Below are 15,542 nucleotides of genomic sequence, written 5' to 3' on the forward strand. Positions count from 1 at the left end.
ATAGAATGAGGTGATATGAGCGCTTCATAGTAACTATACGACTACTTCTTGGTACTTTGATGAGGTATAAAGAAGATTACAATGCTTTTAAGTGGTTTGGACAAGGCTTTAAATGAGATCCAACGACAACAAGAGTTAGAAGGCCAAACGGATTATCTCACTTAACAATCTACTACTTAAGTTAGTATAAGAGAAGAAAACAAAGAATACTAAGAATAAGTGAAATGGATTGTAAGAATGTTTTACCTAAGAGAATAAATGCCCATATATATACCATAAAAGACCAATAATAAGTGAATACATGGTGGTTTATGTCAAGTGAGATTATCTCATTCAATTAGATCTCTGCATAAAGTCACAGAGTACCACACTAGAAGTAATAACAATTCTGACACAAAATTGTGGTTGTGAGTAATTAGGAATACAAGTGTAGTATGCTAGGTAAATGGTTTAGCCAACTTATTACCAAAAGTTTATACTTAAAAATATAATATTATCATAAAATCTTTTGAAATATATAAAAATAATAAAATTTTTTATTAAACTTATATAATTTTAAATATTATCCATTTAATAATTATTATATTTATAATGTCAAATATTTAATAAACATTACCTAAAATTAAAGCAAAAGTTTACTATATAATTATTATTATGTTAAAATTTAAATTCATAAAATAAAAAATAGCATAAATTCAGTGATTGAAATATATGTTTTTTTAAATGAATAATGAAAATATTTTAATGTAAAATATACAAATTTATTTAAATTTTTAAATAAACAATTTAAAATATATATAAAAAAAAAATAATGATGGCTCTATATTTTTATGGGGAGCTCTCGGGGCTTAGGGAGGCATGCCCACCCCTAGTCCCAAGTGGCTCAGTCGCTATAAATATCTACTATCTGATTATTTATTTTTATAGTTGTTGTTTAAATAAATTTAATAATTAAATTTATTTATTTATAATATATATAAATATATGAAGAGTCAACATTGCCTTTCATGATTTATATTATTTATAAAAATATCAATAAAAACTTGTTTATAACAATACCTGTATATATTTATTGTTAATAATATAAATTAATAATGAAAATTCATTGTTAATATTTTCAGCAGCGATAAATTATTCATTTATAAAGGATTAGTAACAATTTTTAGCGATAACTATATGTCACTAATATTTTGAGCAGCAAAAAAATATTTTACACAAATTTATTGCTAATAATTTTTAGTGACAAGTTATTAATTGCTAATACTTTTAGCAATGAGAATTTATCATCAATAATTTTTAGCAACGACTTATCCAATACTAAATATATAAATAATTTCAAATTATAATATTACTATAATTAATAAAAATTAAAATTTTAATATTGTTTTAATAATATTGTACTTAAACTAAAGATCCTATTATAATTCTATATTTTTTATTTTATAAGTATTATTAATTTATTAAAATTTATTTAATTTATTACAATAAAATTAATAAATAACATTAAACACTGAATTATTCTAAATATTTATAAATTTATAATATTAAACTATTAAAATAACTATTTAATTTATATAATTATAAAATTTTATTCAATTAAACAAAAAATTTATAGTTATACCAATAGATATAAAATTTTAATCATATTCAATAACAAATATTTTAATTTTTATAAAATTATAGGTATTTTTTTAACTATTAATAATAGATAGTTTTTACATTTATATATTGTATTTTCATGCAATAAGATTTAAGCTTAATTAATTTTAACTTATACTGTAATTTTTTTTCTTTTTCAATATATTTTTTTTTGCTTTTTTTTCTTTAACAGATAAAATCTATTTATAAAATTTTAAATTTTTTAAGTTTTTATAAGTCACATTCACATGTATTATTTTTGTTAGGATAGTTACATGTGAATGTAATCATTATAATTTTATTATTATTGCTAATATAAAATTAAATTAATATCCTTATAAATTTAAAGATACCTAAAGTAAAGTTTTTCTAATTGACTACTATATATTTAATATTTTATTATTTATATAGTTTTAAATTAAAGATGTCACGACCCAACCTATGGGCCGGACCGGCACTAGGACCTGGGCCAGCCTAAAGCCCCCGAGGCCCGTAGTAAGCCTAACTATTCCTCAACCCATAACCAAGCCCATAATTTAGGCCCAATAAGCATATAAAATAATTTAAATTAAACTGTTATAATTTTATTTCGGGCCAACTTAGCCCAGAAATTATTAGAAACTAAAATTAGGGTAGCCCAGCTCAACCCTGTTACCTCATTTATAACCATTTAAAACTCATAAATTTTTTTTTTCATTTATTAATACGAGAACTTGAATTCATACAGTCCCTGACAGGCTTAATGGTACTACTAGCACATGCGGAGTCCTAAATTACAAATTTTGAAGAATAATAATACAATTAAGTAATCTTTTCATAACCTGAGAGGAAAGGGGCAGGTTATTCTGAAAAATGTCTCCTCCTGTGGCTTGGAAAAATATTGAACAGGAGTGAGCGTTCGACTCAGAGAGTAAAATATCAATTTTAACCACAATCTCTATAACTATCTAGAACTAATGCAACCTGTGGAGTGAAATGCAACAGCAACAATATTTTCACATCATAACAGCAAAAAGGTAATTTGGAGCACTCACACACCCTGTAATATCAATCATAATATATGGGAGCTGATCCCCTATATAACTCTCTTAAATCCAACCTGGTGCCAGCGAAGAACTCAGCTCGGACTTCCACTTAATAACCAAATCGGGGTCCCAACGAAGAACTCAAGCTGTGTCTACCCCGAAGGACCGGGTCCCAGCAAAGATCTCAAGCCGTGTCTACCCGTCCTATCCATAGTCCACACCACATCACACGCACGCCAACGCACGCACACTGCTCCAAATTACCACAACAACATCCATGGCACTTTCACAGTTATGAATGCAACATAAATCGTGCCTAGAGTTTATCTACATAGATATATGCATATAAGTGATGCATGGGCATGCTTGAACATATAATAATATCGAAATTACAATTAAAATTAATATTTTACTCACAGTACACCGATGACTATTGTGGCTGCTGGATGCATAAAAATAGTTGACCTCGATCACCTAATAATTAAATTATGATTTTATTAGTACTAAGTTAAGATAAAACTCTATAGAGGTAATAGACAGCTTAATTCATCTGGCAGAGTTTCCCCTATACCTGAGACCTACCCAACCTGCAAAAAGGCTCAAATAACACTTCTAAATTCTCAATTTCCACAACCACATCTCATCAATATCACATGGCTCCTCCTGGGCCCTCCAAATCAGACAATACTCAAAATCTCAAAAATTACATTTTAGTCCCTATAATTGACATTTTTCAAAAATCCACTCAAACAAGCTCTAAAACTTCTAAAATTTTTGCCCCGCAGTCCTTAATAATATTATAAGGCTATTGTAAAATGAATTGTAATTTTCTAATCACCCATGAATATTTTATTCAAGAATTTTACTCGATTCCATAAGTTTTCAACATCTAATGTATTCTTAATTCAACCCAATTAAATATTTACATATTTAAACCTCCATCCTCAAGCTTCAACCAATTATATAAAATTTAATTATCTTAATTTCAAATAATCTTATATGCCCATATGCTAAAAATCTAACTAAAATCCATCCATACTTCTCAAAAATATTCTACAATCACTCAAAAATTCAACAAACACCATAGAATATCTCCAAATAATTTTAATTTCATCATATATTTTTCTTAGAATTTTTCTCCAATTTTTCCTGTTTAAGAAACACTATATTTATGCCCCACAGACAGAGAAATAATAAAAATAGTCTTACCTGAAGTTTATCTGTGTCTCAAAAATTTCAAAAATTTATGAGGAAGCCTCTGGAAGTTGAATCATCTCCATAGCTCATCGAGCTATCACGCACCACCATCACAAGACGGTGGTCGCCGGCGACATTTACCGAATCTGATCATACCACCATGTTCCTCTCCTCTTCCTCAGTCCATAGGTGGTCTCGGATCGTCGATCCAACGATCGGATCGTCGTAGATCTGACGAAAAAGCTTGAAAAACCCGAAAATTCTCCCCTCCATATCTCACTCATCCGACCTCCATTTGCTGCAAAATTGGTATCAAAAGAAAGGTCTCGGAACAAGCTTTCCAACGCCACCTGAATCGCCTCGATCGGACGTCGGATGAAGCCAGAATCGCGTCGGAAAGTCGCTGCCCACTGTGCGTGCGTTTTCTCTCTCTCCTCCCTCTCTTGCCGCCGTTTTTGTTGGTTCTTGCCGTCGCCGGAGGGTCGCCGGCCAGGTGGGGAGCTGCTTGGAAGGTCGCCGGCCGGTCACCGGAAAAAGAAAGAAGAAGAAGAGAGGGAAGGAAAGGGAGAGAAGAGAAAATTTGGGGGGGGGCTTCCTCCTCCCGTTTTTTATTTTATTTTATTTTTTTTAATAAATGTTGGCAGTGACAGTGGAAACCCACTGTCACACACCAACAGTCAAATCATTTTTTTTTTTTATTTCTGGGTTGTTACAAAAGAGTACCTTTAAGTTCACGAATAATTATTGAAATTTATCTTTATTTCTTATTGATATGTCATGTATTTATGGAATCTGCATAATTTTTCTATTCATGGATGTGCACCAATGAAAATTGAGTGAAATTAGAATAAAATTGATAATTGAAATCTTGTTTGGTTGAAAAAGATTAAAGGTAAATTATAATGGAATAGGGTTTAATAAAGCCTATGAATTAATTTTTAGAGTAAGTTTAATAATAATTAAGTTATTAAATTTTATTTTCATTAATAAATTTATTATTATATTTTATTTTTATTAATAAATTAATCTCTATAATCATAAATTTTAGGAACCAATTTATTAAAAAAATACAATATGAGTATTAAATTATTAATAAAAATAAAATTTAAATACTAAATCATTATTAAATTTACACAAAAATTAATAATATGAGTTTTAATAAACTAGAACATTTAAAAAAAAAAAAAATTTACCCAAAGATTAATATGATGATTGGACCAATGACAAAATGGGTATTTGACCTGAAAAAACGACAATCGTTTTATCCGAATCGAATTCCCCAATGTCTCCGGCTGGTCACTGGTCAATGAAGCCAGTGTTAAGTAGTTAACAGCAAAATGATCCATTTCTAGGGCTTTTCTCTTAACTATGATCCTTGCCCATTGAAATGAAGTCCCAGATGAGAATTCTTTGTTTTCTTCTTCATCTTCTTCTGGTACTTTTTCTCGCCTCGCAAACAGTACTTTCCTGGAAAAAAGACGAGTTTCGAAATTGCAACCAAACCCCCTTCTGCAAACGCGCCCGCTCCAGGAAGCCTGGTGCGTGTTCACTAATCGCCCATGACGTAGCCATCTCCGACGGTCACCTCACCGCCAAGCTTCTCCCCAAAACCCTACCAGAATTAGATCAAGGTCTAGAAGATCAAATCAAGCCTTTGATCCTTACTCTCTCGATCTATCAAGATGGCATCATGCGTCTCAAAATCGATGAGGATCTCTCTCTGGAGCCTCCGAAAAGACGCTTCCAAGTCCCTGACGTAATCATCCCGGATTTCGAGAACAAGAAGCTCTGGCTCCAGAGGGTTTCAACAGAAACGATCGACGGGGACGCTGGTCCCTCCTCCGTCGTTTACTTATCGGACGAGTATGAGGCTGTCCTTCGTCATGATCCATTCGAGGTTTATGTCCGCGAGAAAAAATCTAATGATCGCCGTGTGGTTTCCTTGAATTCTCATCAGTTGTTCGATTTTGAGCAATTGAGGCCTAAAAAGGAAGGGGATGATTGGGAGGAGAGGTTTAGGGGTCATACAGACACGAGGCCCTACGGCCCCCAATCCATTAGTTTTGATGTGTCCTTTTACGGTGCTGATTTCGTGTCAGGGATACCGGAGCACGCCACGAGTCTCGCCTTGAGGCCTACCAGAGGTCCTGGAGTCGACTATTCTGAGCCTTACAGATTGTTTAATTTGGATGTTTTTGAGTACTTGCATGACTCGCCCTTTGGCCTCTATGGGTCTATCCCTTTCATGATTGCGCATGGCAAAACCGGAAAAAGCTCTGGATTTTTCTGGTTGAATGCAGCCGAAATGCAGATTGATGTTTTAGGAGATGGATGGGACGCAGAGTCTGGGATTTCGCTGCCTTCAGGGCAGAAAAGAATTGATACCTTTTGGATGAGTGAGGCTGGGATTGTGGATGCCTTCTTCTTTCTGGGTCCAGGCCCGAAGGATGTTGTCAGCCAATACACGAGTGTCACTGGAAAGCCTTCAATGCCACAATTATTTGCAACTGCTTATCATCAATGTAGGTGGAATTACAGGGATGAGGAGGATGTTGAGAATGTGGATTCCAAATTTGATGAGCATGATATTCCTTATGATGTTTTGTGGCTTGATATTGAGCACACAGATGGTAAAAGGTACTTCACATGGGATCCTGTTTTGTTTCCACATCCAGAGGATATGCAGAAGAAATTGGCAGTCAAGGGAAGGCACATGGTTACTATTGTGGACCCTCATGTTAAGCGGGATGAGTCGTTTCGGCTGCATAAACAGGCTACAGAGAAGGGTTACTATGTGAAGGATGCAAGTGGGAATGATTATGAGGGATGGTGCTGGCCCGGTTCATCTTCCTACTTGGACATGTTGAATCCAGAGATCAGATCATGGTGGGGTGACAAGTTCTCATACAAGGAGTATGTGGGTTCAACCCCTACATTGTATATTTGGAACGATATGAATGAGCCTTCAGTGTTCAATGGCCCAGAGGTATGCACCTTAGTTATTATCTGTTCTCTGAGTCTATACTGTATTCCTCCTTCCTTCACACCTTATCCTGCTCTCGCCTTCCCCCCCTCCCCCTTTCTCTTTCTCTTCTCCCCCTCTCCTCTCTTTTTCTTGTATAAGACAATGACTTGCTATTTAATCCACAATAGGTCATAGATAAAATTTCTAAAGATGATAGCCTTTTCCTTACTTTTAGAATACATGATTCTATGCTTACAACTAATGTTTCTAGTACTGACTCTGATTATTAGCTTAGCAGGACGTGCCTTGCATTTTGGACTCGTTTGATTTTCGTAGCATTCCTTACATAGCTTTGGTTTCTGTAGCCCTACTTGCAAATAGTTCTTAACTTCTACAAGAATATTTTGATTCCTTTCCATATATGATTGGTGCTCATTGAGCTTTTTATTGTCAACTGTTTTTACTTTCATAATTCATTGTTACATACCTTGAATTACCATCATTTGTGATCTAGGACAGTGTTGCACAGCAGAAAGTGAGAAAAACCTATTTGAGACTTGAGAGAATAAAGCCCTGTTTGGCATTAAGTTTCAGAGCCTGAAACTGCATTTCTGAATAAAATCACCCTTTTCGAGAAAGTAGTTTGAAAAAAAAGTTGTTTTATTATTTTAGTGTTTTTATGATTAAAACTGATCAAATTTAATTTTTAATTATTTTTTAACACTCTCTATCTAGTATATTTAAAAAATTGATTTTCTTAACTGCAGTTTCAACAGCAATGCCAAATAGGGCCTAAGAAATATGCCGAAGAATAGAAGAAACAAAAGATTGAAAATTAACACCATAATTAATTATTTATTCTAATTCATTAATGGGCACATAGAAGGAAAGATTCTTTTTTTTAATGTTGCAAAATGTCTTTTTTTTTTTTACTTTTTAAAATTTTTTGATTTTGTAAATGAGCTTGTAATGCAGCATTTAGTTGTGTTTAAGATGAAGTTTAACATTTTATATCGTTTCAATTATCATAATAATTTGAGGGCTAATGGCGAATGTGATGCAGTCAAGGAAAACTAAATTTAGGAATTATTTTTTTATTTAATTTTAATTGTGAAATTAAGATCTCTGATTCAGATTATCTAGTACAATTAGGAAGTTTAGGTTCCTATTATTTAGGAATTCTATTTTTATGAGGTATATTGGAAAAGTTATAGTAGGTTTCTCCTAGTTAGTATCGGTTTAATATTTTCCTAGTTTGGTATTTCTAATCCTAGCAGTAGTAACTAGTAAGGTTAGTTATTATTCTATAGATACATATGTAATTTAGGGTTTTTTTTTTTCTCTCCTGAGGTTTGTTATTTGACAATTAAGAATTAAATAATTATGAGAGTATCATTTCTTTTTTAGTTGAGTGTTTTATTTCTGTGGATCTATATCAATTTGGTGTCAAAGCTTGTTTGACCGAAATTTCTGAATTTCTTCCTTGACCACATGGTTGTTCACCATTTATTGTTGTTTTCTTGGTATTTTTTATTCTTAATGTACATTAGCTGAAGGCTGGTTGGATTGTTGAAGTTTTCTAGCAGTTTCCTAGGATCTTTGAAGACATGGTTCTATCCATGAAACAAAAGGTTTTACTTTTGCTGCTATGCTAGTTACTTTCTTAGTGGAAACTGTTGGACAATCTGATCACCAAGTCAATGTAGCAGCTGCAGTTTCTTTTTTTATATAATTCTTTTTTTAACTGCTGAATTTGTAGGCGGGAAAAAAATCTAGTGCTACATCTATTCCTTGGCCTTTGAAGATTGCATCTCTTCCTTGACAATTAGATTCTATATGGTTTGTATTCAAAGATTACAAGCTGAAATTGATCCTTACAGTCTGAATTATTTTTTAAATTTCAAACTGTCAAACATCTTTTATGAGCTTGAAGCATAGAGAAAGCATTGTGTGTTTCGACAAGCATATTGGAAGACATCTTTTATTCAGCTACAAATAAGTTTTAACTATTTGCTTGTGATGCTTACTCTCCTAACCTTTCTCAAGAAAATTCTAAAGAAAAACGTGAGAAGCCTCTTGAAGAAACTTTGGATAAGGTCGAAGTTATATTAAGAAATCTTGAAGATATTATTATTTACAAATCAAAATAATGCAAGGCAAGCATTTCATAATGAAAAGCAAGTAGTGTAATTTGAAGGATCAAAAGGTTTGGTTGTGGAGACTTTGCATATTGATAAGGTTGAGTTGGAAAAATTTAAGAACCCATTGTAGGGAAAGAAATGATAAGATATGAGCCATAATAGTTTGAGGAATGTATTCTATTGTTCATGGTGAACCGAAGAGCTTTCAACATTGGTTGTGACTAATTTTATATGTTCATATGTTCCTAGGGATGTGAGAGAAAAAATGAAGTTCATTGTTTCACTCTTTTTACTACCATCTAAGAAAATAAGAGTTACTTGGTCTCCAAATTCAGTTATTGATTCTTTGGCGCTATAAAACTTGAGGGTGTGTTTTCTCCAAGCTGGAGAGAATGATGCAGTTAAGGAAGCTAGAATTAGAATTGTTTTTTTTTTTAATTTAATTTTCAATTATGAAATTAAATTCTTTAATTTAGATTTTCTTGTGCAATTAGGAAGTTTAGGATTATATTATTTAGAAATTCTATTGTTGTTAAGAATATTTAAAAAGTTATAGTAGGTTTAGAATTTCTTAGTTAGTATTGGTTTAACATTTTCCTATATTGGGTTTCCTAATCTTATTAGTGATTGGTTATTAGTCTATAAATACCTATGCAATTTAGTTTAGAGCTTTGTTATTTGACATTGAGGATTGAATGCTTTCGAGAGTATTGTTTCTTTTTCTGTTGAGTTTTTTTTTTTTTGGTTCTACATTACAACGGTTTTGAAAGTTTGTCTAATTGGTGTTTATTTATAGTTGAAGTTTGTGTAGTTAAATGTAATACAATTTCAAATTGAGTTAAAGTGATTTGTTTAGTGCCTTTTTGGGTGTTGGAATATCACTTGTGGGAATAAGTCCCATATCAGTAATGTATAACAAAATTAAAGGGCATATAAGTGTTAGCAAACCTTAGCTAAAATGGCTTAGGCTATTTTGGTGATGGAGAGCCTAGTTAAAGCCTAGTTTAGCCTGTAACCTGCCAATTTGATATTCACTTTCTTTGGGTCATAAATCTTAACATGGTATCAGAACCATGGTTTCAAATCGTGATCGTGTTCATGCTCACGGTCACGAGTAACGGAAACAGGCCTATAATGGCCATAATGTAACGGTAACAGTTTGGCGCTACGCAAATTTTTTTTTTTTTTTTGAAAATTTGTAAAGTTCGTAAAATGACTATATATTGGTAGATACAAGGAAAACTAAGATATACAACTAAAGAGCGAAAAACCATGAACTTTACAAACTTTCAAATGTGGGACATAATGATTTTCCTTGTACCTTCAAATTCTGTATCATGTGGTATTAATGAGCCTAATGTTTGAAATGGTAGGGACTAAATAGCTATTCCATTTAAGAGCTGGGGCCTATAGTTATTGTATTTAATAAATTTGTTATCTATTGGCTAATGGAAGGACTGAAGTGCAATTGGCTTTAAATTTCAGGGACTTTGTGCTACAAGTTTTAAAAAATAAGTTGACTCAAGTGAATATCATGTCTAACTTAAAGAGTTCTTTTTTATTTACTCTTATTTATTATTTTGCATGGAACGTAAAATTTTCACATGTAGAAGGGGAAACAGGGTTCTAACTTACTATCTACTGTGGCCAGGTAACAATGCCTAGAGATATTTTGCATTATGGGGGCATAGAGCACAGGGAGTTGCATAATTCCTACGGCTACTTCTTCCACATGGCAACATCTGATGGGCTTTTAAAGCGCGGAGATGGGAAGAGCAGGCCCTTCGTTTTGTCAAGAGCATTTTATGCTGGAAGTCAAAGGTATGGAGCTGTTTGGACTGGAGACAACACAGCAGATTGGGATCAATTAAGGGTTTCAGTTCCAATGATTCTGACTCTAGGTCTCACTGGAATGTCATTCTCTGGTAAGTATGGTTTCTTTGTTTTGGGTTCCTCATTTCCTAGATGGTCACAGCTGATCATTTTTATTCCATTTCCCTATCTTTTAGGCGCGGATGTTGGTGGCTTCTTTGGGAATCCAGAGCCCGAGTTACTCGTTCGCTGGTATCAGCTTGGTGCTTACTATCCTTTCTTTCGAGCTCATGCTCATCTTGACACAAAGAGAAGAGAACCTTGGCTATTTGGGTACATATTCTCTACTTCTCAAATTAGTTGATCATGCAACTACTATTTGTGCTTTGTGCACCTTTTTTAAAAAATAATTTTGTTAATTTTTTTGTGGGAGTGGCTATGGGGTAGGGCAGGGTGGAAATGGGCTTCCCCTTTTTAATTGTTATTATTTTATAAATTATTAAAAAAAATTATATTTTAACATATTATCATCTCATTTTTTCTCTGTATATTTCAACATATTAGCATCTCATGTTTTTGTGTGTGTGTGTGTGTGTGTGTGTATACATATTAAATTTTGCATGCTATTGGTTAATATTTAAAAAAAAAAAAGGAAAAATAATGTTAAGTAATAAACTTTGTAATTTAAAAAATATAAAAATAATTGTATATTTTTTGTGTTAAAATAATAATAAAATATATTTTTATTAACATCAGGGAGTGGTGGGGGCCTAAACTCCTCATCGCATATGGAAGGTTGGGATTCCCTGCCAAGTTCAGTGCAGGGCAGGGATTCCCCACTGGAATTGGTAGAAATTGCCATCTAAATTTTTGTGTGGGTTGTAGAGAGAGAGAGAGAGAGAGAGAGAGGGAGGTGTATTTGGTTTGGTGGGGGGGGGGGGGGGGTTGGTTTGTGTTTGTTAGTCAGTGCTGTCAGTGTTGCTCTATGTGGGCAATCAAGATTTATGGTGTTGTTTACATTGTTCTTGTGCATTATTCACTCTTTTTTTTCTCTCCAATCCATGTTATACATTGTCCACTCTGTAGGCATTGCTTTTTCTTTTTATATTCGTTTGTTTGGCTGTATGTGGTTGCATTATTTCCTGGAGCATTGCATGATGGAGTCCAGGCTATAATATTTGTCTTCAAATGCTTAATATAAACTATGCCCAACTTTATTTTCAATGGTAGAAATGTGTAACATTTAAACCTGGAGGAAAACTCATTAATTTCTTGCAGCTGTGCTTTTCTTGATTTTTCTTCTATTACTTTTCTCCATTGCCTGTGGAAATCTAAGCAATGGGTTTTTTTTTTTTTTTTAATCCCTGATTTGATGCTTAAATAGTTGTATGCAAGATGATTGGGTTGTCTGTTGCTTGTGATGTGTTTCACATTGAATGAATGTGCTCAATTGTTGCAGAAAAGATGTCATGGTCTCAATTGATATGAGTATGGAGTTGGCTGCAGAAAAGATATATTTGCCTGTGTCTAAGTTGTTGGGAATATGTTTTGATGGGTTGGACAATCAAATTTTGTTGACTGGTTGGCTTTTTGCATCTGCAAAATATGCTGTGTGCTTGACTAATTTTCAACTCTGCCCAAAAATAATAATTGCTTTGCTTTATTAGCATGTTACAATTGTACAATATTTTACATTCATGACGGCATGTGGGGAATGATATCATGTATGTATTAAAACTATGAAGCATACATGCAATAACCATTCAATATACTAGTGTTGTTAAAGGCATGCCTCAGGGTAATGCCTCTACTAGTGAAATGTGGGTGACTTTTAACAGGTGTTTGCCTTATGGGCCTTGGTGTGCACCTTGTTCCTAGTGCAAGGCTCTAGAAAGGCATGTCTTCTTAATTTCCAGCTTTGGCAAGCGCCTCCATTGGCAAAAGACCCTACCATTAGACTTGGATTTTGCTGATCTACCAGAATCTGATATTGTCATACTAGGAAGTCACTGGAATTAGTGTCATTGGAGATAAAAAGTAGCAGGAATCTCATTAAAACACCACAACTAGGATTGCTGATCTCCCATATTTCCATTTTCGTTACTCACACTCCTTTAATCCCTCTTCTTGTACCTTGTTTTAAATCTTCTCTCATTATCTCGCTTATTTTCGCTTGTTGTTGGACTCCTTTGTTTCTAGTTTATTTGAAATTGCCCTTTTTTAAACACTACTAACGGTGCTATTTGGGTAATTGGGTTCATTATTTCAGGATTTTCTGAGAGTTATTCTTTTTGTTTTAAGGAAAAACACTAACATGCTATTTAGGTCCTCTGTTCATGGGTTATCTAAAATTGCTTCTTTATTTTCTTTTTCTAACACTAATAGCGTATTTGGATTTGTCTTGGATGTCCAAAATTTGGTTTATTTTATTTTCTCAGAAGTTCTAGTAGTGTTCTCCTAAAATAAAAATGATATTAATGGCTGTGAAATTCATATTCATTTCATGTACTTTTCTATGCTTATTAATCTTTTTAGATTGATAATTTTGATAAATTTGGTTAAATAGAGCTAATGATGACTATCTGATTTTAATTATAATTTTTAGTTAAATTTTACATTTTTTGCGCCTGACCTCATTCAGGTGTGTGCCTGTGCCTTTAATAACTATGCCACATATTGGTGCTGACTAGAAAATAACAAATTGAAGATATTTTGATATCTAGTGTGATTTGGTGGTAAATGTAATGTTAGACTGAACTATATATGGATACTAGTTTGGTAACTTGAAACCAAATGAATTTTGATTTGACTTGTAAGCAACTTGTGTGCTTCAATTGTCTAATCTAGAATTTTTTTTTTTTTTTTTTTTGAGTCTTGGAAATGAAAGTTCTTAAATGATTGTAGGGAGCGAAATACAGAGCTTATCAGAGAAGCCATACATGTTCGTTACATGTTGCTCCCATATTTCTACACATTATTCAGAGAAGCAAACTTTAGTGGTATTCCTGTCATGCGGCCTTTGTGGATGGAGTTCCCTTCTGATGAAGCTACTTTCAGCAATGATGAAGCTTTCATGGTTGGAGGCAGTCTTTTGGTGCAAGGGATTTACACTGAGGTGCTACTGTAACTTATTCTATATCAAATTTGAGAGTTTTTCTCTTGGCTTTCTCTTCTTATTGTCTCCTAAATTGAAATGTTTTATATTTTATTCCTACCAGCGAGCTAAACATGCTTCTGTCTACTTGCCTGGGAAAGAATCTTGGTATGACCTCAGAACAGGAGCTGCATTTAAGGGAGGTAGAACCCACAAGCTGGAGGTTTCAGAGGAGAGTGTTCCTGCTTTCCAAAGGGCTGGAACTATCATACCAAGAAAGGACCGGTATCGTCGAAGCTCCACACAGATGGTGAATGATCCTTACAGTCTGGTATGTAATTGACAACTGATACTTTTAGGCGCATATTTGTTTCAACTGCATATACAACACTGATTGGGGCACTCATATATATATACACAAAAAGTCTTGCCCCAACAAGAAGTTCCATTCTTGGAGGTATCATCAATTACTTGACAACGCCATAGCATGTTTAAAATTCTTATTTTTGTAACCTCATGTCTCATGAATCTGCTTATCATAGCTCTATAATTACTGGTCATATTATAATTTATTACTGGTTATATTATAATTTGGGGTTTGCATAGTTAAATTTCATTAAAATGAAACCTGAAAAAAGAATAATGGGGTAGTTTTCGATTGTAGAGGTAACTCAAGAGATGGGGTTCATGGAATAGAAAGCAAGGTGGGGGTTTATGGGTTAGAGATCAGGTGGTGAGACAGTTATCATCTTGTTCTATTCCCTTTGGTTAACATAGGTTTCATACTCAGGCATAGATAAACTTGCATCAAAGTTCATCCCTATCTTTAAATATCAAAATGCATTTAACCATGTAATTGCTGCAACTTCTTTGAATTCAGATATCTCTATATATTAGACCTTTTTTTGGTTCTTAGCATGAACAGCCACTGATTTTAACTTGTCCATAGGTGATAGCTCTAAACAGTTCTCAATCAGCTGAAGGAGAACTTTACATTGACGATGGTGAAAGTTTTGATTTCTTGCAAGGGGCATACATCCATCGCCGCATCATGTTCTCAGATGGCAAGCTTACTTCTGTAAACTTGGCTTCCAATACTGATGGCAAATCTCAATTTTCTTCAAGATGCGTCATCGAAAGAATTATACTACTAGGATACTCACCTAGGCCAAAGACTGCAGTAATTGAACCTGCAAATCAAAAAGTTGAAATTGAACTTGGGCCACTTCGGCTTCAAAGTGGTGCACGTGGAGCTTCTTTTGTAACCATCCGCAAACCAGTGGTCCGAATTGGAGATGATTGGACAATAAAAATTTTGTAAGAACCAATCGGGATCATAAGATTTTCCTTAGGAAAGATTTTCCCGGTTAATTACTAGGATGTAGTCAACTAAAAGATCGGACTTGTGTTTCACAAATACTGGGGTCATGCAAGGTCCAAAACGCTATTTGATTGCTGTTTGCTAGGAGGGACTGGGCTTCTCACAATACCAAACATTGACCATAAGCGTAATTGTAATGGATTAGTTAATTGTCTGTTTTTGTTATTGGGGTTATTGTTGCGTTACATCTCCTTGAATATGTTAAAAGATATTAAAATTTTAAATGTGATATTTTAATTATAAAAAATTTTTAAATAGTAAATAATTTTTAAACTGCTTTCTACTACAT

The 15,542-nt window shown here is 33.5% G+C and overlaps 1 protein-coding gene across 1 annotated transcript; it reads left to right on the forward strand.

The window, feature by feature from the left end:
- Window positions 1-5,132: 5,132 nt before the first annotated feature.
- LOC110640662 (probable glucan 1,3-alpha-glucosidase) lies at window positions 5,133-15,418 on the forward strand. The gene is made up of 6 exons (XM_021792050.2): window positions 5,133-6,846; window positions 10,618-10,891; window positions 10,976-11,111; window positions 13,683-13,893; window positions 13,997-14,203; window positions 14,822-15,418. Exons 1-6 carry the CDS (start codon window positions 5,248-5,250, stop codon window positions 15,191-15,193), a joined length of 2,799 nt encoding a protein of 932 aa, XP_021647742.2. The 5' UTR covers window positions 5,133-5,247; the 3' UTR covers window positions 15,194-15,418.
- Window positions 15,419-15,542: the final 124 nt, after the last annotated feature.

The sequence above is a fragment of the Hevea brasiliensis genome, chromosome 7 (assembly GCF_030052815.1).
Source record: "Hevea brasiliensis isolate MT/VB/25A 57/8 chromosome 7, ASM3005281v1, whole genome shotgun sequence".
NCBI lineage: Eukaryota > Viridiplantae > Streptophyta > Magnoliopsida > Malpighiales > Euphorbiaceae > Hevea > Hevea brasiliensis.

Bases quoted from the DNA above. Each gene is read 5' to 3' on its own strand.
- LOC110640662 (XM_021792050.2), top strand. From the start codon at position 5,248: ATGAAGTCCCAGATGAGAATTCTTTGTTTTCTTCTTCATCTTCTTCTG. The intron at 11,112-13,682 runs GTACATATTCTC...AAATGATTGTAG, and splicing joins AGAGAACCTTGGCTATTTGG to GGAGCGAAATACAGAGCTTA. The intron at 13,894-13,996 runs GTGCTACTGTAA...TATTCCTACCAG, and splicing joins TGCAAGGGATTTACACTGAG to CGAGCTAAACATGCTTCTGT.